This window comes from Psammomys obesus, unplaced genomic scaffold, assembly GCF_907164565.1.
Source record: "Psammomys obesus unplaced genomic scaffold, mPsaObe1.curated_primary_1811, whole genome shotgun sequence".
NCBI lineage: Eukaryota > Metazoa > Chordata > Mammalia > Rodentia > Muridae > Psammomys > Psammomys obesus.
Window position 1 is genome coordinate 1742504 of NW_026596463.1, and position 27983 is coordinate 1770486.

At 41.2% G+C, this 27983-nt stretch overlaps 1 protein-coding gene across 1 annotated transcript; it reads right to left on the reverse strand.

Annotated features, from left to right (window-relative positions):
* Positions 1 to 257: 257 nt before the first annotated feature.
* Positions 258 to 27983, reverse strand: Aggf1 (angiogenic factor with G-patch and FHA domains 1). Its single transcript, XM_055598443.1, has 14 exons — positions 27502 to 27983; positions 24127 to 24226; positions 23358 to 23560; positions 21915 to 22079; positions 20969 to 21157; positions 16513 to 16834; positions 14423 to 14534; positions 14083 to 14134; positions 9863 to 9964; positions 8279 to 8444; positions 7412 to 7494; positions 5010 to 5137; positions 3826 to 3925; positions 258 to 2248 (listed from the first exon to the last, which is right to left on the reverse strand). The coding sequence occupies exons 1-14, from the start codon at positions 27697 to 27699 to the stop codon at positions 2048 to 2050; spliced, it is 2121 nt and encodes a 706-aa protein (XP_055454418.1). The 5' UTR covers positions 27700 to 27983; the 3' UTR covers positions 258 to 2047.

The following is a 27983-nucleotide window of genomic DNA, read 5'->3' on the forward strand; positions in this document are numbered from 1 at the left end:
GAGTAAACGCTGGAAGTAACCATCTTTAAAAGGCTGGAAAAAAGTCCTCTCTTTTTGAGTAGGAATGAGTCCATTAGCTATTTAATACCAGAAAATGATTTGTTAAAGTGAATGGCTTCGTTAGTCCTTAACTGTACATTTTTCATGTTCTGAACAAAATTAAGATATTAAATTGCTTAAAATTCAGCAACTTGTAGTTCAATTTAAACCAAGCACTTAAAACCTACTACATAAATTAGCAAGTCTGCACCACATGATTATCGTACTTAAAATTTGCATTTAAAACAACTTTACACATCATCCAAATTGTACGCAACTCACATTTATGTTCATATCCATTGTTTACAGCTTCCCAGCTGGTTACACAAACATCTCCTCTTTTGTTCTGACAAGAGACATGTGAGATAAAGTTCTTTTCCAGACAGAACAGAAAGACATTTATTCAATACATTACGACTACATAGTACCGCCCTGAGACTCCAGATCTGCAGAGGTTGAAGAGTGCACATACTATGTACATGTATTTCAGTTCTTACCAGTTTTCTAGTTTTCCATTTTCTTAGCAAAAAGACCTATGAAAAACACTTCCCCTAAAGGAGACTAAATGTGGGAAATAGTCCAGTCATTTTTCTAAGCACATGGAAGAGGCACCCAAAGCAAAGCTGTGTTGAAGGTCCTACTCTTTCCCACTCAGGAAACCAGCACCAAAGTGTAATTCTGATTTTTATTTTAGAGAAAATAATGCAGAGGATTGCCGCTGCCTTCAAATGCTCTGTGTGCCTGCACGTATGTGTGCACTTGTAAGGGCACAGGAAACACTATCCAAATGAGGAATTAGAGGGCCAAATCCTGCCAGTCTCGCCCTCGAGGGCCTTGCTGGTTGGCCTTCTCTCTCAGCCTTGGTCACCCTGACCGTCCGGCACCCGCCACATAGCCTGCACCGCTGGAGCGTGAGCCCCACCTTGCATAATAGAAATTCCTGCATTGTTTCTGTCTCTCAAAGGCATGCCTTTTTTTTTTTTTTCCCAAATAGGTAGCTACAATTTATTCTTACTACCAAGAAAAGGGGACAATTTCAGTGTCAACTTCCCAGTGAACAGTTGGAGGGGGGACACAGCAGTGGTAAAGAGGACACCTTCCCCCAGAGGCTTTTCCTTCTGCCATTGGTCTGCTGATTCAAAGGGGACAATGCTGGTTGGGTGCAAATACAAAAAAACCAGTATGTTTAAATTCAAGACATAAAGTCTTTTAAGATGTTTTTTTATTGCATCTGAGGACATTTCCAGTAAATGTTTGTGTTTGAAGTCTTGGCTTAGTGAGCCGCCTGCACCTGTCTTCAGGTTTCCCTGGCACAATCCCATTGCCTGCAACGGGACTTAGCAAAGCTAAAAATCCTAGCACATTAAATATGCCAATACTGCACCCAGATGTCCGTATCAGCTAGGAAAAAACCAACGGCAAATGCTGAATATATAGTACAAATCGACATTCTTCACAGAAGAAACACCATAAGACTAATTTCCTATAATACGTCACCTGCTCATCCTTCACTGTCACTGCAGTTACTTCAAGGGTAATAAAATTCAGCTCCACTGCCCATGGTTTCTCGACTTGTAAAAAACCTAAGTTCTAAAAGGTGTAAACAAGTATACACATAGGAGTATTGAAAAATGTTTGACATTTCTTGTCTGTGCATCTTACAGTAATGACTACATGAGAAAGGACAAATGTACACTGACGTCATTAGTGGTTATTTCACTTTTGCACGCATGGCTAACTGCCCTCTACAGGTGTGGTAAGTCACAGGAGAGAACAACAAAAGCCTGGAAGCTGTGCCTGTGCACTTTAGTCCACTTGCTGCACGAGTCTACTCAGTTCCTGTAGTTAGAAACCGCTTCCTACAAGCTGCAAACCACACGTCCCCACAAAAGTATGGTCAGGGCCGTCTTAAGAGTTCCTCCTGTTTCTGACTTTTAGGGACACAACATCTACAATCAAGTTTTCACACTCTAGTTTCTGAAGCTCTGATCTTTCCTGTGATGGGCCTTCATTCTGCACTCCCCTTCACCCACGGCACAGCCCCTGGGGCGTCTTTTAGAGGTTTCGTCTCTGTGAAGTTTTCAGCAAACCGCTCTCGTGCTTTGTCCCAGTTTTTTTTGCTCTTACTCTGGAGAAAGTGAACATCATCGATGGAGGACGGCTTCCCTGTTCCCAAGCCTGCATGTGTCGGTCGAAGATGAAGTTGGATCTGTTATGAAAGTTAAGCAAAGGAACTGTTTTAGAACCTAAACATACCAAATGCTGCTGTGTGGAAACGTTTAACTAGAATTCTTTGATTTATTAATGGCTCATGCAAAGAAAATGTGTAAAATGCATAAAAACATACAGGAATACATGTACTATTTCCCATGGAGCTTAAAGCTCATTTTGTTAGCATTGGCTTGCCAGACCTAAGTACAGCCAACACTATAAAAAAACAAAACGTTCCTTAAACAGCCTTCATCAAACCTCTATGCTTCTTGTCCTTTTCAACTGTGATGAATGTTCTTATATACAAAGTTCATGCTCTGAAACTGCAAGTTACCCAAAAAGTGAACAATAAAAAGTCCATTATGTTTTATGTAAGTTTATGTTTTGTTTAGGCTACATTTATAGCTATGCTGTCCTGCTCACAGCCCACAGACACAGGCTGAACACAATGGGATCATTTCATACTAACCAAAAGTAAAGGCCACGAACATAGTTAGGACTCTTACCCTAGCTCCTCAAGTACATGCACAAGAGGACTAAGCATTAAAATAGGAAGAAGAGGCCTGGGAAAGTCCCCAGACGCTCGAGTGTCTGCATGGCATGCACAAAGCCCTGGGTTCGGTGTCTAGTGCTACACGCAGAGTTAGAGAGGGAACCTGACTGCTGTTGACTTCCCTATCAGGAGACGAGGAAGTTACCAGAGATTGTGGCTTATGTCAAGCTTAGGGGCTTTTTGTACAGCACACTCTTAAAGAATGGTTCTTACCATGTCCAGTTTACATAAGCAGTATCAGTTCAAACATGCCCAAAGACTCAGTGATAAAGTGCATACAAACTCAGGTCTAAGTATAAAACCATTCTTTCCATCATGCTCCAATTAAAAATTATTAGCATCATGTCCATGCTAGTGGTCCATCAGTCTTGACAGATATCAATTCCCACAAGAGTTCTACTGTCAAGTTACTTTATAAAGGGTTTGTGTGTGTGCACGCGTGCGCTAAATAACTGTTTCCTCCCATCGACTATGGGACTACAGATTTTAACTGGCGCACTGTTTTCTAGACATTCTTCTCTGTACTGCTCTTGAAATGCGCTGGGGCTCTTGGGCTCTCAGACTCTCCAGGTAATGTAGAACCGCCTATGTGTAAACCAACAGCAACTGTCCCTTCAATGCTCAGCACCAGACTAGTATGAAAGTCATTTTAAAATGTGAAAAGGAGTGAGGGCAGCTGGCAAGAGTGCTTGCTTAACATGTTCAAAGCCCTGGGTTTATGCCCAACATGGTAAAGCAAACAACCCAAAACCCAGACAACTAAAAACACAAGAAAACCTTCGGTTCAGGAAATAACACTTTAATACTCTTGATTTAAGGGAGAAAAAAAATCTAAACAAGGCCTTCCCAAAGCACAAATAGCAAACAGAAGCCACACGTATTAAAGGAGAACACAACAAAGGCCTTACCCGTGTCTCTTGGGTTACCACTATAGGCCCAGCTCTAGGCAGCGTTTGGCTCATTACTACACAAAGCAGTGTCTACTTAAAGAGTTTAGGAATGAAAGAAAGCACAAGTCTTACCGGGGTTTTCATTCCTCCACCATCCTTTCCCAGGCCCTCTCCCTTTCTCCAGCCCATCTTCTCCAACATCTTTCTGCCTTTGTTGCTATCTGTAATTTCACTGTAAAGAAAAATTAAGGTGATAACTGACTTATAAAAGGTTTTTAAAGGCCACATATACAATAAGCTCATGTATAAAAATAACTGGTAAAGCTACCAGTTTGACAATACTTCATAAAGTGGGACACAAATTTTACTCTATAGATGCTACCTAATGGAAAATGTAGCCCAATGGCAACATATCATAAGCACTTCATATGTCCACACTTGGAGGCAGACTGAGGACATTCATAAAGTAAGTTCTACAGCAATGAAAATAAATATTACTAAGCAAAGCTACATAAGACAAAAAGAATACAGATACCATGTGAATACTGTACTGAACGAAAGCTGTTGCTATCAGGATGGTGGTTGACTTTGGGAAGAACAGGGCAGTGAGTTTCACTGGTCAAATATGCATGTGCTGCTCTTCCACAGTATGCCAAGGTTGAACAGTCAGCACAGAACAGGGTGCTTTTCTGTCTATATGAATGCACCAATAAAAAGGGGACATAGAACTCCTTGTTTCCTATTTGCATTCTATGTGATGGATTTTCTAATGTGAGGGTTTTGATCTTGTACTTTTACTTTGTTGGTGTATGGGTGCTACTTCAGCTTCTTTTTATAAAGGAAAGCAGGAGAAGGTGCTTCAATTATTTCTGCCTTCTAACTTAAATCTAATGTAATCTTCATCTTATTCTGCATAAGAAATGCTGTCTATTTTTAAAGTAATCGCCCTCTGCCTACTGCAGCTAACTTGAAACACTTACTACACTTCACAGTAGGACGTCCCAGTTTATGCACAAGGAAGTTACTGGCAACTGTGATTATGAATTAAACCTGGCACAAATAGTATAGTTTGAGAAATAAAGAGACCAATCACAATTTCATAATTTTCATTTCTGCATGGAAGATTCCAATTGACTCAACCTAGAATGAAAAACAATGTAGCTAATTTAATATATAAATGTGGTAACATTATAGACCTCAAAATCACATTTTTCATGTTTATTAACAAAACCACTTTACCAAGAGAAAAAAAAAAACTACTAAGTGAGAAGACTGACCAGCAAGAACTGTCTTAGAGGTTATCAGTCAACACTCACGAATGGACAGATGCAGGCGTATCATCTCTTTGGAAAGTCCCTTCGCTTCCAATCTGCTCCCTACGTTTTCCAGCTCTGTCTTTGTATTTTGGATTCTTCAACGCTTTTTCATCTTCATAGTCTGTATTCTTAACAATCACAAACCATTAATTGAGAAAGAAAGAAAACAAATAAAAATGTAACAGTAAACATGGCTCAGTAGAGCCTCTGTAGACAGGAATGAAAATAAACGGCTATCTAAGCCACCCGTTATCAGACATGCTATCCTCGATCCATGCTGTTCAGGTGATATTACAAAATAAACAAAAAGACGATGAGGTAACATGCTGAAAAGCCAGTGTAGGTTTTACTGACTGTTACGGCCATCTGTGGTCACATGAACAAGTGCTCAAGGAAGCAAAGAACTTGCCTTGCAGGCCTGGCAACTTGAGCCCCAGAACCCACATAGAAATTAAAGAGCACCAACTTCACAGAGCTGTCCTCTGATCTCCACATGGCACTGTGGAATGTGTGCCCACACGACACCAGGTATGAACACATAATAATAAGATCTGAACTCTTGGGATTGAGAGAAAAAAATCCGCTTCCCCCTTTCTCTAAGGATTCCAAAGAACCCAACATAGTTTACTCCTGTTTCTTAGAAATAAAAAACAAGGAGTCATTTTAAAATGAGAAGAACAGCTTTTGCTTTAATGTAACTCCGTCTCTATGACTCCGTCACTACCCCACACATCCTCACAGGATGGAGTGGTCAGGTCCTGTGTCAGGTGGTGGATATAAAGAACATAATGATTTCCCAGGAAGGACACACAATTTTAGCAGACGTAGTATGACATACTCAGAATAAAGACGCACCCAGGTACGGCAGTGGCACTCATTACACCCTGTTTCAACAGTCCTCGCCTTTTAGCTGATAAATAGTACTTCACTATAAGACTACAGTATGGTTATGTTTAAAAGACATCTGAATCCTCAGTTTGGAAGTGTTACCAGCCATGAGCTCCAGCGTCCTCATAACCTTCCAATGATGTCTACAGTCAGCTTAATATTTCCACAGCGCTCTACAGATGCTTACTGGTGTCTCACTGTGGTCCTTCACATTCCCACATTCCTTAGTGAGCATTTTTTCATGTGTTTACTTTCCAACTATGTATCTTCCTTGGGAAGTGTTTGTTAAAATCTAGTAGCTTTTTTAAAAAAACATGGTGTACCTGTTTGATAAATGTCGCCACTGGTGGTGCTGCTTGAGAGGGTGTGGAACCTTTAGCAAGCAGAATGTTGCTGGAAGGAGTATGTGTGTCTCCTGGAAGGGCTTTGTTTCATTTCCTGTGTGAGCAGATCCTTGGTCCTGCCATGTTGCCTTTCCCAACATTAACATTAATGGACTATGTCTCCCAGGAATTTTAAGTTAAAATAAACTTTTCTTTGGGGATGGGAGGTGTCCCTGTGTAGCCCTGGCTGTCCTGGATCTCACTCTGTAGACCAGGGTGAACGCACAGAGATGCACCTGCCTCTGCCTCCCATGGGCTAGGATTAAAGGTGTGCACCATCATACCCAGAAAACTAATCTTTTCTTTTTCAGAAATATTTCCTGGGGGTAAGGATACGGGTCAGTGCTACAACCCTTATTAGCATGCCAGAGGCCCTGAATTCAACAGCTAGTAGTACTGACAGAAAATTTCTACCGGTTTTAAGTTTTTTTGTTTCACATTTAAAGATCCTGCTACATTTCCAGCAGCCAGCATTTTGGGTGTATTGGCACGTGTGTGCCAATCCACCTCATGGAGGTCAGAGGACACTCTGAGACTCATTCCTTTCCTTCTCCCATGTGGGTCTCAGGGATCAAACTTAGGACCTCAGGCTTGGCAGCAAGCGCCTCTACCCAGTGAGCTATCTCACAAGCACATGCTTTACATTTCTACATCTACATCAGTGTAGACAGATTTCATCTAGGTCATTTTGTACAAGGCACATAACGTGGAACAACACGGATTTTGTTCTTATTGTTCTTTCTTTGGTTTCTGATCTTTGCATAAGGCCATGCAACCCTTCTAGCACCTTTTGTTGGGGAAGGGGGACAGGCCTCCTTTCTCCATCACGCTACATTTACATTGACTTAAAAATTAAACCTTCTGTTTATAACACACGGCCTACTTCTGAACTCCTCTGTATTCCACACAATTATGCATCTGCTCTTGCTGCATTTTAGTATTTCAATGAATGTTTTTTTGGAAACCAGAACTGTCTACTAAAATGTAGCTTACTACATTTCAACTCCAACCTTAGCAGTTAAGTTATACACTCCAGAACTGCAGAATTAATAAGTTAATTGTGGTAAGTAGTACTTAATTATATGTAATGTTGGTCCACTGAACAAATGAAACACTACTCCACAGCCTTACCTGCAAACCATACTTTACTCTTATTTTCTTTAGTGCCTTTCTTCTTTCCAACTCTTTTTCCTCCTTACTTAATGCTGGACCAACTAAAAGAAAAAACTGTTTGAATTTGACAGACTTTACAGAAAATTAATATTTACTAAAAAAAAAAAAAATACTAGTTTATCTTAGTATATTTTCCAGTTCAAACCATTTCCTGCAGATTTCATAATCTTAATCATAATCTTACATTTCATTATAGTAGTATAAAAATTATATTATTATTATCCACTCATCAGCAAGTGGAAAATATGCTTAGGTATCTAACCCAGGCCCAGAAAGACAAAATGTTCCACATTCTCTCTGCTATGTTAAAAGGAAAGGTAAATTTGTACATTTAACCTGGAGCATCGGCAAGAGGCAGAAAGGGCACATGAGAGGGAGGGGAGAAAAGTAGAGCATATATGACAGGAAAGACAAGTTGAACAGTTAAGGGAGTGTGGGAGGAGCGGGAGGGTGGGGAGTCAGGCTAACCAACACTAAGGATGTATGAAAACCCCTTCGGGAAACCTACTGTTCGGAAAGTCAATTCACAAATAGAATTCTAAAAGGACCTTGACCAGCCCTCCCTGCTCGTTCAGACAAAATCCGAGTGGTGCTTCTTGGCCCTGAGCTGCACTCAGTGAAGAGCACAGCATCTTGTCTGCAGTAGCCACAGGAACTAGGCCCCGGCTGTGTAGCCACTACTCAGCCCACGCCAGTGCGAGGTGAGGGTGGGAGTGTGGCTCAAGGGCACAGAGGGGCCAGGCCACCGCTGCATTTTAAACACTCAGTGAATTAAAGGGTTCTGAAAGGTGTTCCTCACACCCACACTGAACATGCCTCCCGTACCAGAAGGTTCGTCCTTTTTATCAAGGCGAAGGTGCGCTCTGACTTGCCCTGGCTCACAGCCATCGCAGGTCTCACTGCCGGGGTGAATGTGGAAGGACAGGACAGTCTCCCCAATTTTCACCTCGTCGCCATGTTCAAGGATGTAAGGGTCACATTTAGTTTTTGGCTAAATGAGAAATTATTAATGAAACAGAAATACAAAGTAGTCACAGTTACATTACTGTAGAGACATATTCAGAATAGGAGACACAGCCCACCTCTATGACTTGAGGGATGGACCCTGAAAAACACTACTAGGACCATGACAGTAGCTTAGTGGCAAAACACATACTTATCTGGAACTCTGGACTCCCCCACAATCCCTGATAATATTTCCCGAAAGCTACTTATAATACTGATCTTATCAAAGCCCACCAATCCTCTTTCGCACCAGTCCACTCAAACTTCAGTCTGTTAGCAGAACACATAATCAGAGGAGAGCTACATGGTAAGAAGTGATCACCTTTTTATCTTCTTTAAAAAAATGGCTTTACATTGTGTACACATGAACACAGATACTCACATATGCAAGCATGTTGGATAAAAGAGGTTGCTCAGGGGTGGGGTCAGGTTTGTGGGTACACAGCTGTTACACAGGCACTGGGATCAGAACTCTGGTCCTCATGATTTCACAGTAAGTAATCTCTAACTACTAGGCTTTTCTCGTAATTTAAGTCCTTCTTTCATTCTTGATGCATAAGAACAAGGTCTCCTTGATGGTTTCTATTATCAACTGGACAGGATCTAGTCACTTACTGCACACCGTGGAAGTATATAGAGTTCACAGGGACCTCGGGGCATGTCTGTCAAGGATCATCTAGATTAGGTTAACTGAGGTGGCAAGATCCACCTGAACTTGGGTGGCACCATGCCATGGGCTGGGGTCCTAGACTGAACAACTAGGAGAAACTGAGCTTAGCGCTAGCAATTCTCCTCTCTCTTCCTGAAGTCTGACACAATATGGAGCGGGTGATTACCCGCTTCACAGTGCTGCCTTCTTCACCATGGTTAAGTCACTTTGTCAGGGTATTCTGGTTTTCAGGGAATTCCCAGTTTACCATTATTTCTATTAAGACAAGAAAAGGCCAGGTTAGGGATGTCTAGTGGTCCACTGCAGGGAGAGCATCTGTTTGACATACAGAAGGAACCTGGGCTGGATTTACAGCAGCACACAGGACAAGGGGGCCACCAAAGCTGCTTATATGAATATTCAGTCCTGGGCCAGTGAGACGGCTCAGCAGGAAGAAGGGACTCCGCATGTGGCCGTGCGCGCGCGCGCGCACACACACACACACAATTTTTAAAAGAATATATAATCTAAATAAGATTTATGATACATTCATACCTAAAAGCACCAACAGAAACATAATTAGAACCCAAACCTCAACAGACCAGTATCTACTGAACATTTTTTCTAGCCCTTTCTGGAAATTTCCAACCAGGTTACACTAGGCTTGACCTCTGATCTGAACCAAATGATAACTATAATGATTAGGACCTAAGCTTGGACAAGGAAGTACAGGTAAACATTACATAGTTACTCACCTGAAGAATCTGTTTCCCGTTGACAATGGTACCATTCTGGCTGCCCTGATCCACAAGGACATAGCTTTGCAAGTCACGGTCAAAATAAATTTCTGCATGAAACTTTAAGAAAAACAACCAAGCAATTACAAAGAATCACATTTTCAACCCGGAGCTAACTTCACTAATACAATAGTGTGGACATTAGTCTCTGATCATTTCACATGTTTTCTCTTAATGCTTTTCTATGAACACAAATTATTAAAAGTCTCTAGTAGATGTAGTGAGAATTTTTGCTTCTTTAAAAGCCCTGTTTTGTTTAATCTCAGGTGTGGAATATGGGGCTGCTTCAGACTGTCCACAGCAGCCGACTATGATTTATCTTGTGCTCTGGCAGGGGCATGATTCTGCCAGCTGAAAATAGTTTATGCTTCGAATTCTAGGGGTTCTTCAGAGGGGATATAAATGCCAGAGCTGCAAGAGAGGCTGCTGTTGCTGCTCCTGCTGCTGTTGCTGTTTGGAGATACCCTGACCATGACAATCAAATTTGCCCCAAGGAACTCAAGGCCCCAATCAGCAGGAAGTCATCTAACAACCTTTCTCTCCTATCTAATGTTGGGTATTGGAAGCGTTAGGGATGGTGTAAGGAGGAAGGAAAAACAACCCGATAAAGTAGCCAAAAGGCTGGCTACAGGTATGCATATGGAGGCTTACTTCCACCTTTAACTATGATGAAAAAATATATACCCTGCCTCTTCTACTTCTAAAACATAGGTAAGATTACCCTGTGCTATTTGACTTTTTCCCTGACTACTCTCACTGCATATCGTCACAGTTCTCAACATACACCGACTTGAACCACTCGAGAACTTCTCAAGGAAGCAAGTGCCCAGATCTTCAAGACAAGGGACTGCCCCTCCTGCAGAGCGCTTTATTCATACACTCTGCAGCTGTGTTCTGTAAGCTGAGCACTTTGCCATGAAGTCCAAGTCGTGGGTACGACTATACTCTGTTCACCCATTAGATGAATAACCCAACAGTCAATGATCTCAACCTGGATATCTAGGCTTTCTAGGGCATTGTTATCCTTAACATATTGCTCTGGTCAGGCTGGAGAGATGGCTCAGTGGTTAGGAGCACTGGCTGCTTTCCAGAGTCCAGCATTTGATTCCCATCCTGTTCATCCACACAGACGACTATAACCATCTGTACACTAGGCATACAGTGGGCATTTCAGGGTGTGGGCATACCAGAATGTGTGTGTAAAGACTGAGGACAACTTGTGGGAGCCGTTTCTCTCCGTCTAGTTTCTAGGGATCAAATTCAGGTTGTCAGGCTTGGCAATAAGCATTTTAACGTGATAAATCATCTTGACTTCAGCCCCTATATGCAAATTTCAAATTTAAACTAAATACTGCCATATTGCTTTTGAAAGTGGATGTGCCAATTATATTCCCATTGTCTATGAAAATTCTTGTTGCTTTAAAACATCCTTAACCAAACCTGGTTATTGTCAGAATTTAAAATTTCTATTAATCTAGGAATATGTAATGAAGTTTTACCATTAATTTCCTTTTGTGTTTCTCCTGAAAATCTTTTTAACAAAAAGTTTTTTTAATTATTTTTTTAATTATGTGTATGTGTATAGGTTTGTGGGGGAGGGGTCTGTGTGGATGCCCAAACTCTAGGACTAGAGTTACCGAGGGGGTGAGCCACTTGATGTGGGTAGCTAGGTCCTCTGTAAGAGTAGTATGTGCTCCTCACTGCTGAGCATCTCTCCAGCCCCGAGAACCTTCCCGTAACAGCTACTTGAGTTCCTCTGCCTACGTATTTCTGTACTTAGAATATCTAGAATAACTTCAATGTTTTAAATGATTTCAAATGTTTTCTCACTGCCAAATCTTACTCTAAAAAACTCTTCTTAACTAAGTTACCAAGAGAAACTGCCAGGAGCCAAGGCCAGCTAGTGGAAAGTTACAGACAGCTGCCAACAAGGTCGTAGGTGAGAGATTTATTTACGTTTCTGGAACCTATGAGACATCTGTGCGTCAGGCTAGACATTTTGAGATATCTTAGCTGACACTCTTGTAGTATCTCTTTTAGTAAACATTCTTGCAGTGTTGTGCATCATCATTAATCACCCTGTTATGTTTTGTAAACTATATTGCTGACACATTTTCCCTTCCTGCCTTCTCCCTATAAAGTTGTGTGAAATTTTTCAAATAAACGAGAGCGAGATCAGATTATAGGCCTGCTCTCATTCTTTGTGTCTCCTTGTCTCTATTTCATTCTTTTCGCCCCTCCTTAGGAACTCGCTGAACTCCTGCTGGACGGGACAAGGAACAATTTTTAATAAATATGTGAATAAAAATTCAGTCTTGGCCTTACATTTTTATTGCATATATTACTCTAAAGATGCGATGGCATTTCAAATGTTAGCTATGACATTCTCTCTATGGTAAACTGACTATATCTTTGACTCATTGGTCTACTGACAATCACAATGGAGTTGGAGAAAATACATTTGTACAAAACGTAAATAAATGCTGTCATGGTTTTGTGATGACCATCATTGTCTGCCTTTTTAATTTGCTTAATACACAAGAATCTTCAAACTTAGTCAAAATTACCTATGTGTGAATTTTACTGTATTTTTAGAACTCATAAAGCATTCTGTTCAATGCTTAAGCATTTGTTTCTGTTTTCTTTCATGGTAAACTGAAAGTAAATTGAAAATCAGTATATGGATTTCACCTACCTGGAAATATTGCTGTATGTGCCATCAGCCTGCTGTTTCCTACACCACTTACTTACTAGATGTTACTTTAACACCAAACCAAACCAAACCAAACCAAACAAAAAACACAATTCTCTGCATTTTAGCTTAGCTGAAATAAGAGAAACAAGTTCTTTACTACTAATGTTACAGGTTGTGGAGTTTTTGTTTTGTTTTTTGTTTTTTTTTTTTTTTTTTGTAAACACAAATTAAGTGACCAGGGTAGGAGGATTCTCTGCTTACAAACGCATACTGGGGAAAACTTTCCTAATAATAATGAGAAATAAATTCTATTCTTTTGTTTTATTATTTCCAGACAGGGTTTCTATGTGTAGTTCTGGCTATCCTGGAACTCACTCTGTAGAGCAGTTTGACCTAAATTCCATTCTTAAAAGACAAAAATCATAGAAAGTCTCTGTGAGGGTCACATTACTTGATTAAGAATAAAGTTGAGAGGCATAGGCGTAGATGCCTGCCTACTATTCACAAAGTTCTGAGTTCAATTTCAACAGCAACACACAGAGACAGTGAAAACAGCTAGAAAATGCATGAAGAGCCTCAGAAGCCCTTTCCCTTCTGTTTTAAAGCTGCAATTCTGTTTGTTTTGAAAACATAACTTTTTGTTGCTAACATGAAGCCACTGAAACTTTGAGAAAAGCTGAAAACAGGATCCTGAGATAGAAAAGGTTAATTACCATGGATTGCAAAACAACAGGATTCAAAGCAACTGCTTTAAATCACGGTTGGAATTATTTTTGAACTGCCATATTTACTTCACTCGATAAATGAGTTAATTGGATACTCATTTACTATTTAAGTTAAATTAATCCATGTTTGTAACTCTGGTGTCAGACTTTTATAAGGGCCATAATTAGCCAGGCATGGTGATACACACTACTAATTCAGGAGGCTGGGGCCGGATTACTTGAGCACCCTGGGAACAAGAGGAGGAAAATGCTGTCACAAAATGAAACAACCCAACAAAACCCCTGGCCAAGCACGGTGGCCCATGCCTATGTAGTACTTAAGAAGTAGATGTAGAGGAACCACGAGCTTAAGGAAGACCCTGCTACTTAGTGAGCTGGACACTAGTCTGGGCTACAAGAGACCCTGTCTTAAGCCAAACCCAAATCCAAAAGTCCCATAATTTTCAAACTGTGATAAAGACCTTTTCTCAAACACTGAAAGAGACACTGTTACTAAACTACTAACCTTCTTGTTAAACAGAAAAAGTTTTAAGTTTTCTACAAAAATGATTTTGGGTTTCCTTTTTGTTTTATTTGTTTGTTTGTTTGTTTGTTTATGTAGGATCCTGTGTAGCCCAGGCTTATTTGGAACTCTCTATGTGTCACTGTTCCCAAATGCTTAGTTTTCCTGCCTCTGCCTACCAAGTGCTGGGACACAGGGAAAGCCACCCACATGCAGCACGACCCTCTTAGGGGTCAATTCGGAGTAAAGGCCTTACCTTACTCACACCAACTTCAGGGATCCGAACAGTATGCTCCATATCTTTCTCTCTGCAACAGTGAGGAAAGTGAACAGTAATTTTGAGAACATGCTGAAAGACAGCAATGACAGTGACCGGGTCACAGTGTTGCCACACTCACGCTCCACAGCCTATGTGCTTCCATATATTTGTTCACATCATTTTTCATGTTAGACTGTGCTTTCTTTGGATAAAGATGCTGCTTTAGTCCTTCCTGTGTCTACAGCACATGGAGCAATGCTTTAAATACAATACTGCTCATCCGCCTTTTTGAAATAAGTGAAAGACCTTCAGAGGCAACACGCTGGAACACCCTTACCTCCCAATCGTGGCTGGATTTACAGCTGTGATGATGAAAAGTGAGCCCATCTGCAGCACTGGAGATCTAATGACGATCACCCGAATACAGGGGGGCCAAATTTTTTCCTCATCTACCAAGGTAAGAGGTAGGGAAACATTAATTTAAGTTCCATGAAAATTAATTCTTCACACAGATAACTAGGAGGCATCCATAAAATAGAATTATATTGGTCAGAGCTCAGGAGTCGAGTACTGCCTAGACTATGTCAGATCCTGGGTTCATTATCCAGTATAGCAACAAACAAAAAATTTCTAAAATTCTGCTCTCTGTGTGTGTGTAAGGTGTATTGTTATAATTATTATTATCATTAGAGTAGCTGTAAGGAACAGTATCAGCTTAGGACCCCAAAGACCAAGGTCTCTGCACAAAGGAGATTTATTTGCCCCAGAGAAACAAAGGGCACATAAAAAAGGAGACAGAGGATGAGAGCAATGGGGAAGGGGACAAGGAAGAAGGGGCAGGGATGTCTGTCCCAGAGAGGAACAAAGGACTGCCTTTGGATAGAGAGGAAACAAACATGACCCATAGGCAAATGGCAGTTTATAAAGATAAACCCATATTAGAATGAGGTGTTTAACGGGCATGTTAATTAGGTGAGCCAAAGGGAGCTTTAGATTGTTGGACTTCAATACTTTGATAGCTAGACATTGGTAGTCAGCCTCAGGAGGAGGAAGTGGCCAAATAAAGGAACAGAACTTGGTGGCTAGCTTTAGAAATGTAATCTAGTGGTTTTTAGCAAGAGGCAGAGAACTGAGGAGAAGGGCAAGGCCTGCCAGAACCATGCCAGCCACCCTCGTGCTGGCCAGAGTCCCCTCAATGATGTTGCAACTTGGATTTGGTCTACGGGATGTGCCGTAGCTCAATTCTCAAACACTTGGACCTTCGGGCTCAGGCCATGACCCTCAGCCTAGAGTCATGTCTGCCAGCCAGCTCAGAGTCCCGCCAGAAGCCAACACAAACTATACAACACATATAACATTTCTAATAGTAATTTAAAACAATTTTTTTTTTAATTTGAAAAATATCCTGAACACATTTTCCAATTATTTTAGGTCAAGAAAACTTAAAAATAGATAATTCTTAAAAATAGAAAACTCTTAAAAGTAGATAACTTCCTATTGAGAAAAGAAAAAAATGTGTTTACTGTAACTGCAAAATTGTTGGAGTGACGTTCTTGTGCACTGTGTAAAGATTATCCCTATATACTCAAATGCTGGTTTCTGTACCCAGAGCTGAGTACAGGCCAAACTTTGGTACTATCATTATTATGAAGGATCTCCTGCCTTAGTATAATTTGTAAACATTTTTCTCCATCACCTTTTGGCTGGTTAAATTACGAGCCAAACGGCCAATAGCTGGGCTAGAGTTAAGGTGGGATTTGGGGAGCTGACAGGAGGGAGGGAGAGAGAGGAAAAGAGGGAGAAGAGAAATAGAGAGAGAGAGAGAATGTCTCAAGTAAGGAGTCAGAGAGTGGCCACTAGGACACAAATGAAGACTGCCAGGGTGAAACTAAGATGGCGGATAACAGGCCATGTGGAAGGACACAGGCCAAGCCAGTACTGTTGGGTTAGAATAGCTGAATATCTGACCCGCCATAATGCCTAAAGATTTTAATAAATAGAAGGTCTTTGAGTCTTTATTAAGAGCCAGGGTGGGCATAGACTGGGTTACATAAAATATTGTGTTTTGTATCTTCAGATCAAGTAAACATGTTAGAATGACCAAGTGACTTCATGAATTATGGTTTTAATGGCAATTTACTTTTTCCTCTTCTATTGCAAAAGCAGAGCACAAACAGCAGAGCCTGAATGTGTATTAGGATTGAAGGTTTAGTTTTATGTTCTATGGAAGCTATTCAATACACTGCAGTTTTCTTAAGTCAATGGGTTGATCGTTTTCTCATGTCTAAACTCCTCAAAGCTGACAGTGACATTTATGTACTTTTCAAAGCCATCCAAATAATGGTATGCCCTCAGGCAGGTATTCTATTTAGCACACTCCCACTGTTCTGCTCTTTTATGACCAGAGTGTATTATTTACTTACGAACCTTCATCCTCGAATTCTTCTGAGGACTCCCTGTCCTCACTGGTACTATCTCCATCGTAACTACTCTCGCTCTGAGAGTCTGTAATTTCACCTTCCTCTGGTTCACTTTCACTCTCTCTGATTTTCTCATCCTTAGATGGAGCTGGATTATTATCAACAGGAGACTCTATAGCACTTCCACTAACTGGAGCAGTGAGCTTTGAAGGACTGCTGTGGTGAGGAGCGTCTATTTTGGCCTTCTTTTTCACATTTGCAGAATTTTCTTCCTCACTGCAATTTATAGTCTCAACACTGCAGGCTTTCTGATCTCCTGAACTCAAATCCTAGAAGGAAGAAAGCAGTCAGCACCCTAAACCAGTGTATAGAATCCACTGACTCAGGAAGATACTGGACACCAACACAAAAGACTCTGTGCCTGCCTGGCCTGCTTCGAGACACCGTCACTCTTAGAATACTATTTTCACATCACATGGAGCAATGTCCAAGTGGGAGACACTCCATAGCCCAATCCGTCCCTCCAGTTACTCTCAAGGCACCAATATTCCCGGCCCAAGCCCTCATCACCTGTTCTCTGGCTTGAGTAACAGCCTATAAGAAAGCTGCATAGCTCTTCCGGTCCCAGACCGGAGCCCTGGTTACCATGCAAACACGGCCAAGTCCAAGAACCACACCACACACAACCAGTCCCGCAAATGGCACAGAAATGGCATCATGAAACCCCGGTCACAAAGATACGATTCTCTTAAGGGGGTGGGCGGCAAGTTCTTGAGGAACATGTGCTTTGCCAAGAAGCACAACAAGAAAGGACTGAAGAAGATGCAGGCAAACAAGGCAAAGGCAATGAGTGCGCGAGCAGAGGCCATCAAGGCCTGAAGCCTGCGGCCATTAAGCCTGAAATGCCAAAGGGCCACAGCGCAAATTCAGCCATCTAGCTTTCATTGCTCACCCCAAGATTGGGAAGCAGATTCGAAGCTACATGGCCAAAGGTCATAGTCTCTGCCAACCAAAAGTTCAAACCAAGGCAGAGGCCGCAGCTCCAGCTAAGGCCAAGGCTTCAGCTCCAGCTCAGGTTTCCAAACGTGGCCAGGCCCCTGTGAAGGCCCCATAGGAAAGGCTTCTGCTAATGTGAAGACAGACGGACTGGTGTGACACGGCCACCTACACACTATTTACGGATGACCAGTGTCCTATGCTGTTTTAACAAATAAAACTCAGGCAAGGGAGGGAGGGGAGGAGGGAAGGAGGAAGAAAGGAAGGAAGAGAGAGAGAGAGAGAGAGAGAGAGAAAGAAAGAAAAAAGAAAGAGAGAAAGAAAAAGAAAGAGAATGAGAGTAAGAAAGACAAAAGAGAGAGAAAGAAAGAAAGAAAGAAAGAGGAAGAGAGAAAGAGAAAGAAAGGAAGGAAGAAAGAGAAAGGAAGGAAGAAAGAAAAAGGAAGAAAGAAAAAGAACGCTCCATAATAAAAATTAATGCAACTCCTGTTTATACCTGTACATTTTCTAGTAGTCACATTTAAAAACTTAAATAAAAATAGATTCACTTATTTCAAAATCTTGTACATACAGCATATCCTCAAACACAGAACCTTCACTTCAGTCCACAGCCATATACAGCTACCACACTGAATAGTATGAAACTAGAGACTGCATTAACCCTAAATTTTTATTAAGTTTTTAAATGAGACAATATATATAAAACACAGAAATATTATAAAGATAACACAAACTTAAAAGATTTAAACTATTCAATGTACCAACATTGAGATTTTGCTAAACTGAACATTTTACAGTTAGCAGAATTAAAAATGTACAGAAGATTAAAATACAAATGAGCTATTAATATGCCATTAATTCTAAAAATTGAGCCTACCATAAGCCTTTAATTATTAATTTTGGCATGCTTTATGAAGAATGAACAATTTTAAATATCAAATTAGAAACGTACTTTTATTATGTACAGTTTAAGGCATGCATAATGGCATAATGAATGACTAAATCAGGCCAATGAACATGTGCATTAGATTTGTTCTGTGGTCACAGCACAAAGTTTACTCTCAGAGTGACTGTCAAAGAACGTAATACATGGGCTAGGGATTATCTCCGCAGTGAGATATGTGTCTGGTATGCGCAAGGTCATGGGTTCAATTTCCAATACACATGAAAGGTAATTCAGTCACTAACTACAGGCACCAGCTGTACAACAGATACTATTTAAGCATCATTTATACTGGGATGAAGCACAAAGTTGGTATGCTGCTGTTGGTATGTAACAGTCTCAATTTTCTTTCTGCCACACAGTATATAATGAAGTGAGTTCCCATGTAATTTTACAAAATATGACAGCATTTTATTTATTTATTTATTTCAGTTCATTTACTTTATGACAGCATAATTTTAATAGCAGCATAAATCGAGTTTGGAGACAGGATGAACATTCGGAGTGTGATAAACTATATACACTCTCAGCAATACAAACTCACCAAGGGCAAGAACAAGGGCAAGGAGCTAAAAAGCTATTAGGAACTCTACAAGCCACATAAATTGGATCAAAAATATCTCCCTGGCTACATATATGCTTTTTTAAAGCATGTTCCAATAGTCTATTCTTTACTATTATTATTGTTTCTTGGACAACAGAAGGAAAATGTAGAACTGTTTGGGGTGCTTTTGATGTGGATTTCATGGCACAGACTGTTAGAGAAGAAAAAACACTGATATGCAGACAGTGACGCACATTGCCCCCCCACCCGTGTGTATGCATATATGAAAATGTTTTTCCTAGAACCAAGCCTGGCTGGATCTTAAAAAGGAAAGAAGTACTTTTCTCTAATCACCCAGATTCACAGATCCTCTCACAATCTCCTTATTGCTAAGAAGAGGGCCTTTAAAATTTAGACTCTAGTAAAAGGAACAAATCCTGACCAAAGTATATTTATTTTCAAGTAATGGTTTCTCTGCATAGCACTGGCTGTCCTGGAGCTCACTCTGCAGCCCAGGCTGTCCTGCAGCTCAGAGATCCGCCTGCCTCTGCCTCCCGGGATGAAAGTGTGGCCATCACCACTTCCCAGCTCCCAAAGTTTATTTTCAGTACTTCACTGAGACTTTTCTGTTCATTTAGATGTTGTCACCAAAACAAAACAAAAAAAAAAACCATTGAGAACAGAAAATATAGAGAAGAAATAAGAGCACTAATAACATTTTAATTACAATGGTATCGTCACTGATCTTAAAAGTCTCTTCAATCTTCGTATCTAAACACCCTTCCCTTACATATGTCATCATGTTCTTAACTAACCAACGTTTCAACGTTTATTAGACTCACACTTTTTTCTGAATATGGCATAATTTCCGAAATGCTAGGGATCTAGCCCCAGGCCCTGCACATGTAACATGAGCTCTCCAATACTAAGGTATATTCAGGCCCTCGTTTCTTTCCTATTTCTTATACATATGACTGTGTTAATTAAGCAACGAAATTGTCTCTCACTTTAATTTCTTGAAATATAAATTACTAGAAATGCAATTTTTCCACATAATGAAAACATCTTTATGATTATTGATATAGTCAATCTCTTTCCAAAAAACAAAACAAAGCAAGGCTGGATAAATGGCTCAGCAGTTAGGAGTGCCTGAGTGGACCCAAGTGTCCATTCACAACCAACTGCAACTCCAGCTCCAGAGGGTCATCTGGCCTCCATATGTTCCTGCATGTCCATGTGTTCATGCATGCATGCATGGTTTGTTTCTCTGTGTAGCTCTGGCTGTCCTAGAACTCACTTTGTAGAACAGGCTAGCCCTGAACTCAGAGATCCACCTGCCTCGTCTCTGCTGGGATTAAAGGTGTGTCACTACTGCTCAGCAACAATAAATCATTTAAAACAAAACGAAAACCCTTTCAACCCTAATGACCTCATTCCATATTTACCAGGAATGCATTAGTAAGTTTGCAATAGGTGAGAAACTACTCGATTAAAAAAGTTGAATCTGAGCCAGGTGCAGTGGCACAAGGCTGGGGAGGCATAGGCAGGTGGATCTCTGAGTTTGGAACCAGTGTAGGCTACACAACAAGTCCAGGACAGCCAAAACTACACAGAGAAACCCTGTCTCGAAGGGGGAAAAAAAAAAGTTGAATCTGTATGTGCCAACATATAAACTGTTGTTCTTTGGTGACCTGTACAATAACCAACTTAGTGAATCAATTTCTCGGTGTTCTCCTGAACTAAATACTTTACGTAACTTAAATACGCCTCCTTCAAATTTTACAAAACATGTACTTCTAGTGACTTGGTTTGTTAAAAATAAGCTCATTTGTTTCATTTGAACCTTTCTCATTTTTTAGAATTTGATACCTTAATTGACATATTTTAAATACAGTGACACAGAATGTTTACATTCAAAAATGTGTAGCTTAATTAATGTACTAAAACACTGTAAAATTTAAAAAATCAAGAAAGCATTACCTTTTCCTCATTTGCTGTACAAAACCCCAGCTCCTTTCTTCTCTTCTTCAGTTTTTTGTCTTTGTTTGGTTTTGTGCCAGAGGTCTGGTAAGGCTGTAAATCTACTCGGGAGTGAAATTGGTATCGACCACTTTCCACATCACAGTAGTAATAAATCCCGGTGGAAGGATCATAGTAGAGTTGGTTTTCCTTTCAAAGTCAAGACGATAAGTTTTAGTCATGTATAATGAAACAAAAAAACCAAACAGCAAATACATTCAAACAGTGAATGTTTGTTTTAATAACTATAGTATTTCCAGATGAATTTTTAAAAATACCTTTTTTTTTATCATTTAATGTCTGTCTTGCTTTCCCTAGTGAGCAAAAAATTAATCTCAATTGCATCAAATGAAAGTGCCACTATTTATGGTGTTGTATTTTATATGAGGTAACAATTTAATAGGGTTCAACTGACCACATCAACCAAAAGCTGAAAGAAGCTTTTACGAAGGCAGAAAGCCAAGGCATGAATGCGAAGGCTGCATATGAAATATGAAAACAACAACATACTGGCGCTACCCCACAAAAATCTTGACTTTAAACACTTAGTAACAAAACTAAAGACATTGCAGTGGACAAAGTGTAAGAAAATTGGAAAATTGGAGGTGGAATTTCAAACTATGGAGGAAAACTTGCACAAGCAGATTGAAAAACTGAAGAGGAGATATCTGAAATGAAGGATATCTCCATTTACAGTCAACAAAATTTTAAAAACTACCTCGACAGCATCTTTAGCAGATAAGACCATGGGAGAATGAGTTTCAGGGATGGAAGCCTATTCACCAAGCCTCAAGCATAGCTTTTAAATAGCAATTCTTACTTTTCTTACTTCAGCTTGGGCATAATTTTTGCTATCAGGCAGCTAAAACTACACCACCACAGTATTCAGAAGGCCTGAGACACTTACAGAGTCATAATAGAAACCAGTGCTGTGGTCAAAGTACAGCCCTGTGTTCTCGTCGTACGTAAAGCCAGTCTGCGACACAGCGGCTTCCGCTGCGGCTCTCAAGCTCTCGGCCAGCGATGCCCCTTCCAGGGCCGTGCCTTCTGCTGCTAAAGCGGATGCACTCTCCTGCAGAGACATGAGCACACCAGGTGATGCACAGAGTGGGCTCCAGCACTGTTCAAGCTTGTTTCCCGTTTGTAAAGGAAACACATGGTCATCAATCACAATATTTTCAAGGGTTTTCCAACTTAACCTTGACCCTGATTTTTTTTTTTCTTTTTTGTTATGTTTTGGGGTGCTGTGGGGAAGACACAGGCCTGCATGTGAGAGGCCAGTGCTGTTACCACTGAGCTATATTATCCCCAGAATCCTGTCTGAGTCTTAAAGGCACTTTTAAGACAACAATTATTTAAAGCTAACTGTGTGGTAACACAAGGAAGCACCCATATAACACAGACCATGAATATTCTCTAACACAAATGATGTACCTGCTCAATATACTCAAAGATAAAGACACTTTAAAACTAGAGATGGAGGAGAAAACTATAGACTAAATGGGATTCATCACATAAAAAGTTCATAATTAAAACAAATGTGAAAGCCACTTGGGAACTATCTGAATAATGATGGGGTATTTACTATACAGGCACTGGAATTGGCAGCTGAGGTAAGAGAGAGAAAACTACTCTTTACTTCCAGGTATAGCCAGTTTAGGGACACATGCCTAGGACTTCGTAGTTGGCAGGCTCTGGTGGGAGGGCAGTTTGTGCCTGAGAATTCAATACCAGTGCCCACATACAGTGAGACCCCATGTCAAACAACAAATCGCCGCTTCAGGTATAGCATATAAAACAGACTACTGTTCTTGTGCCCAAGGCCCTTTAAAGCCCTACTAGCCTGTGTGAGTGTGAACATGAATGCCATAGCACACATGTCAGAGAAAATCATGTTTACTTGGTTCTCTCCTACTTTTACAGAGGTTCCAGGATTAGGAAATGACCTCAGGCTTGCCAGGCTTTTACAACAAGCACCTTTTCCTCCTGGGTTATCGCACTGAGCTCCAAGGTTCATGGGCTGAGTTAAAATATACTGACAAATACTCTTAGTTCAGGCAATCATAAACAGAAAAACAATCACAAGTACAAACATATTCCCGGTTCTGGTTTTTAGCAAGCACAGCTAAGTGTGTAGATACACTCCTATACTTCAGCTGAGCTCAGGGGTTCAAGGCCAACCTGGGCAACAAAGCAAAACTTTATTGCAAAATACAAAACAAAACTGGTGCTCTCTATATAACCTATATATAAACTGTTTATAACTCTTGTATGCATCATGGTAGATCAAGGAATCCTGTTTATGTCCATAATTTCTGGGCCACAAGTTTCATGGTTTGCCTTTTATTACCTGGGAATCAGAGGTGAAATGATCTTCTTGTCCATGTTTAACACATTCTGTTACATCAGTATCAGCATAACTATCATTGTCTATTTGTGACTCATCTTTAGAATTAAGAGTAGAAGCTTGAACATACTGACTCTGCTGTGTAGACAATTCCGTCTCTTTACTGGGAAGACTATCATCATTATAATATGTCTGATAATAATAATCTGTAGCAAAAGGAAAGAAATGGCTGATTGGCATTTGGAAATGTTTAACTGTTAATTGCAAACTCTGAATAGCAAACACAAAACTGCACCCATTGAAACTCTGAATATGAGCACAAAACTGCACCCATTAAATCTGGCCACAAAACCAAAGGCAAATTTGAGGGGCTAAAAAGCAGGTTTACTGACTGCAGTATGACCATTATGGAGACATACTGGGGGAGGGCAGCACTAGAGAGCCCAAGGCTGGTACAAATGAAACCAACCTGAGCCACTCAGCAAGTGCCTGCTAGCTTTATCTCCATACTGAGAACTTGACTCAACCAACAAGAACAGAATACTTAGTGCAGCATTGAAAACATATACAAACATTAAAGAAATTAGAGATTATAATACATTTCTGTTTTGTCTCCCATAAACTGACCCCAAAAAAGTGACATAAAAAGAAATCAGTATTAGCATATTCCTCACATTTATATATTTTGTCTTTTATTTTTTAAAAACATTACATTAATGTGTCGTGAATGTTCCAAGGGTACTAGTGTAGCCCCACTAGACAGTGAATATACCTGTTGACCAAGGAGCAAGGTTCTCTGTCTGCACTTCTACATCAGACTTTTTATTATCTTCATTTCTCCCACAATGGAGTATTTTACTAAGTTCTTCTACCTGAAAGGAAACAGAGCTTTAGAAAAAAATAAACCATAAAGCAATCCAGTAACACACAGCACTCTCTACCATTCTTGGGATGTTATAAGACATTTTTCTTAGACATTTTCAAAGACTTTTAGACTTTGCCCAAAGCAGTTGGTTCCTTTTTCAGCAACCCTATAATTATTCACAGGTTAAGTCAGACTCTTGGGTTTATTTCTTCTGCTTCTTTTCTTCCTTTTTAACACAGATCTCATTATTTTGTACAAGCTGATAATGAACTCCCAGGCTCAAATAATCCTCTGGCTTTAGTGTCCCAAATGATTGAGACTAACCACACACGCCACTGTGACCCACTCAGGGATGTTTTCATACTCCTAGGCAAATACCAAAATCCCAGCTGGGCATGGGGTGGTGCACACCTTTCATTCCAGCAGGTACATCCCTGAGTGTAGGGCTACACAGTGAGACCCCATCTAAAAAAGGAAGGAAGGAAGGGAGGATGGAAGGGAGGGGGGAAGACAGAAGGAAGGAAAGGAAGGAAAGCAAACCATTCAAATTATCTCTTCAAAAATCTAGGGATAAAGATCAGTAGTGGACACTGTAATCAGTGTAGTTCAGTAATCATGAGGTTCTAGGTTCAGTCCCCAGCACCAAAGAAAGAAAAGTCCAACTAAATGCAGGCAAAGTCTATCCCTAGCTTGGAAAAAAACTAAAACAAAAGGTTTATCTTCATAGCGTCAAAGGCCAACAGTTCTGCCTACAATTTAAAACTACACTTTTCCATCTGAACTGAATTCTCTACTACCACTCAGTGACTTGGAATTATTTACTTACACACAGCAATTCTATTTATGTACGTATTTTTTCTTCTTTGCGCTCATCACTAAATGACTACAGCAAAATGAAACAAGAACACTAGAGAGGTGGCATCTTTCCTCTGTGTGCTTTGTGCATGGACACACCCTTCAAACATGCCGTGCAGGCCACGGCAGTAGTATGTATATGCTCAGGACTGGATGAAAACTGCCTCCACCCATGAACCTCACCTCAGTCTGACAGGGTCTTGGTCTGAGCTATATGCAAGAAACCAACAAAAAAGCTTCCAAATACTTAATGAACAGTGAGCTTAAAAACAGAAAAAGCTGTGAGAATGGTTATATACAGGTTTATCTGGGCACTTTATGAATTGTAAAATCTGCTCTTCCTACCAGGACTGGAGCTAGACCGAGGTAAACAAATTGGTGAGAAATGTTGAGGAGGCACTGCTCTGGAGTTCACCCCTCACTCATCCTTCACCCTGGGAGGTCGAGTACCCAAGTACCTTGGCCTGACTAGCTGACACCACCACTGCTATGAACTGGAGTGCCTAGGTCCTACCACATTTATATAGGAACTCTGAGGAACACCTGATTCACACAACCACTTTACAAAATGGTTGCCCAGAAGCCAGTGTTACACAAAAACTGCCTTAAGAAACACAGTAACTTGCAAAAGGCTTGTTAATCCTCAAACCCGCATATATTATGGCTTTCTGTTTGTCATCCTTTATTTATTGCTCCAAAGAAACTTATTCAAAGATTTGGGATGAATGATAACCACACTCCATACTCCCAGTAAAGAATGCTGGCTAGAAGGTAGTTATAATTATCAGCAAGCTGCAAGATTTTTCTCTGCTATGGGTGATCATCATCATCATCATCATCATTTAACTGGGGGATCAAGGTGTTGGGGACCCGAAAGAGGGCCTTCTGAATACTTCCAAGCACTCTACTATTTACTTTGATTTTGTTTTCTTTCTTCTTCAAGACAGGTCTCCCTACATTGCCCAAACTAACCTCAAATTTCTAGGCTAGAAATATAATTCAAAACAATGGAAACAGAAATCTTTTCAACCTAGCTGTTGTTTTCTGAGCTTACTTAAGAATAGTACAATACAGACAGAAAAGAGAGAGGTGGCTTAGTGGTTAAGAGCACTTGCTGTGCAACCCATAAGGACCTGAGTTTGGATCCCAGGGCCCACAAAACAAGTTGGCATGGCCTCCAGTACATCTGTAACCCCAGAACTGTGAGTGGTGGGCTGCCAGGCTATCCAGAAAATGTCAGGTTCTGGTTAAGGAAGAGCCCCTGTCCCCAAAAAACAGGGTAGGACTATAGAGAACACCTGATGGCCCTCTCTGGTCTCCATGTGCACATAGATATGAACACACCACACACACACACACACACACACACACACACACACACACACATTAAAGAATAGTATGGCAACGTTTGATGACATTTCTGTCTAGCCTAGAAATGTAGTTTTTAAAAAAAAAACTAAATTATGGAGAAAACATTAAGCTAATACTTAGTTTGTATCCAGAAATAATTTGTTAGGATAGCATGCAACTGTTCAATGGTCAAGGTAAAAATATATTGCTTTGTTAAGCATCCTTGTCAAGTATGTATCCTTACTACATATTATGAAAATGAGACACACTTGTAGTATCTGTAACTACGACAGGCACACCTGTCTACAAGTGAACCCGAGGATAACTCAGATCACCTTACACATGGAGTATACTCAAGAGTGTGTAAAATTAAAGTGTGTTCCTGCTTTTAACTTTCATTGCTGCTATTACCCATCAAATTTTATAAACAACAGGGTGCTCAAGATATGCGATGAGATTCTAAGTTCAGCTTTAAGCAAACTCAAAAGGCTGGGATGGGTGTTGCTTCGTGCTTGAAATCCCAGCCTAGGAGACTGATTGCCAGGATTGCCAGGAGTTTGAGTTTAGCTGGGGCTACACTTTGGGATCTAAGCCTGGCTGACCTATGGGGTGAGATTCTGCGTCAAGAATCCTACGTGGGGGTGGGAGAGAAAAGCAAGCCCACAACCTCAGCACTTGGGAAGTGGAGACAGAAGGATTAAAAGTTGAACTTGAAGGTCATCCTCCGTTACATAGCGAGTTCAAGGCCTCCTTGAACGGGACCTCCGTCTGAACTAAACAAAAAACAAACAACAACAAAAAATTCAACATCACCTAGAAAAAAAAAAAATAACAAATGCACCCATTGCTAGCGGGACAGGCGATCACGACCATGTAGCCCATGCTGGAGTTCATCCACGCCTGCCCTGAGACAATCGTCCAAACCAACTGGCTTGCACTGTTCAGCTCGCTCCAAAGGTATCCAGTGATTTTTTTTTTTTTTTTAAACAGATCTGGGCTTTACTGCCTTCAAAGACCACAGAGAAGCTCCGGCCAGGGAGGCACTGTCAGGCCTCGGGGCTGAGGCGGACCGCGCACCTGCGTGCGGAGTTCCTGGTTATTGCTCTCGGCGCTCTGGTACAGCCGCTCCGTGTGATGCAGCAGCTTCTCGACCTCCCGCACCTGCCTCTTGCAGCTCCGCAGCTCGCTCTCCAACTTCTCCACCTTCCGCCTTAGCTGCGCCAGCTCCGGCTCGGGGGAGGCAGGCGGCGGCGGCGGCGGCTCCTCGGAGGCCATGCGGCCGTGAGCGCGGGGCCCGTGGGCACGGGGAGGCTGCTCACGCCGACACCGGTGCCCGCTGGCCCAGGGGCCACCGGGGAGCGCGGGCTGAGGGAGGGGGCCTCACGCCCTGGCGGCCGCGGCGGGCTCCGGCCATGTCGCCCGAAGTCGGTGGTCGGGGCTGCGACCTACGGGGCGAAGCGACCCTACCCGGGCCGCGTGGCCGTGAACTCGAACACCCGCCGGATGACAGCCTCGGAGAAGCCGGGAGACCTAATGGGACAGGGGAACTAAGCGGAAGC

Excerpts from the sequence above, each read along its gene's own strand:
- Aggf1 (XM_055598443.1), bottom strand. The coding sequence starts at position 27,699 with ATGGCCTCCGAGGAGCCGCCGCCGCCGCCGCCTGCCTCCCCCGAGCCG. Across the intron at positions 8,445-9,862 it reads ACGGGAAACAGATTCTTCAG|CCAAAAACTAAATGTGACCC; the intron begins GTGAGTAACTAT and ends TTTCTCATTTAG. Across the intron at positions 2,249-3,825 it reads GTGGAGGAATGAAAACCCCG|ATCCAACTTCATCTTCGACC; the intron begins GTAAGACTTGTG and ends CTTTCATAACAG.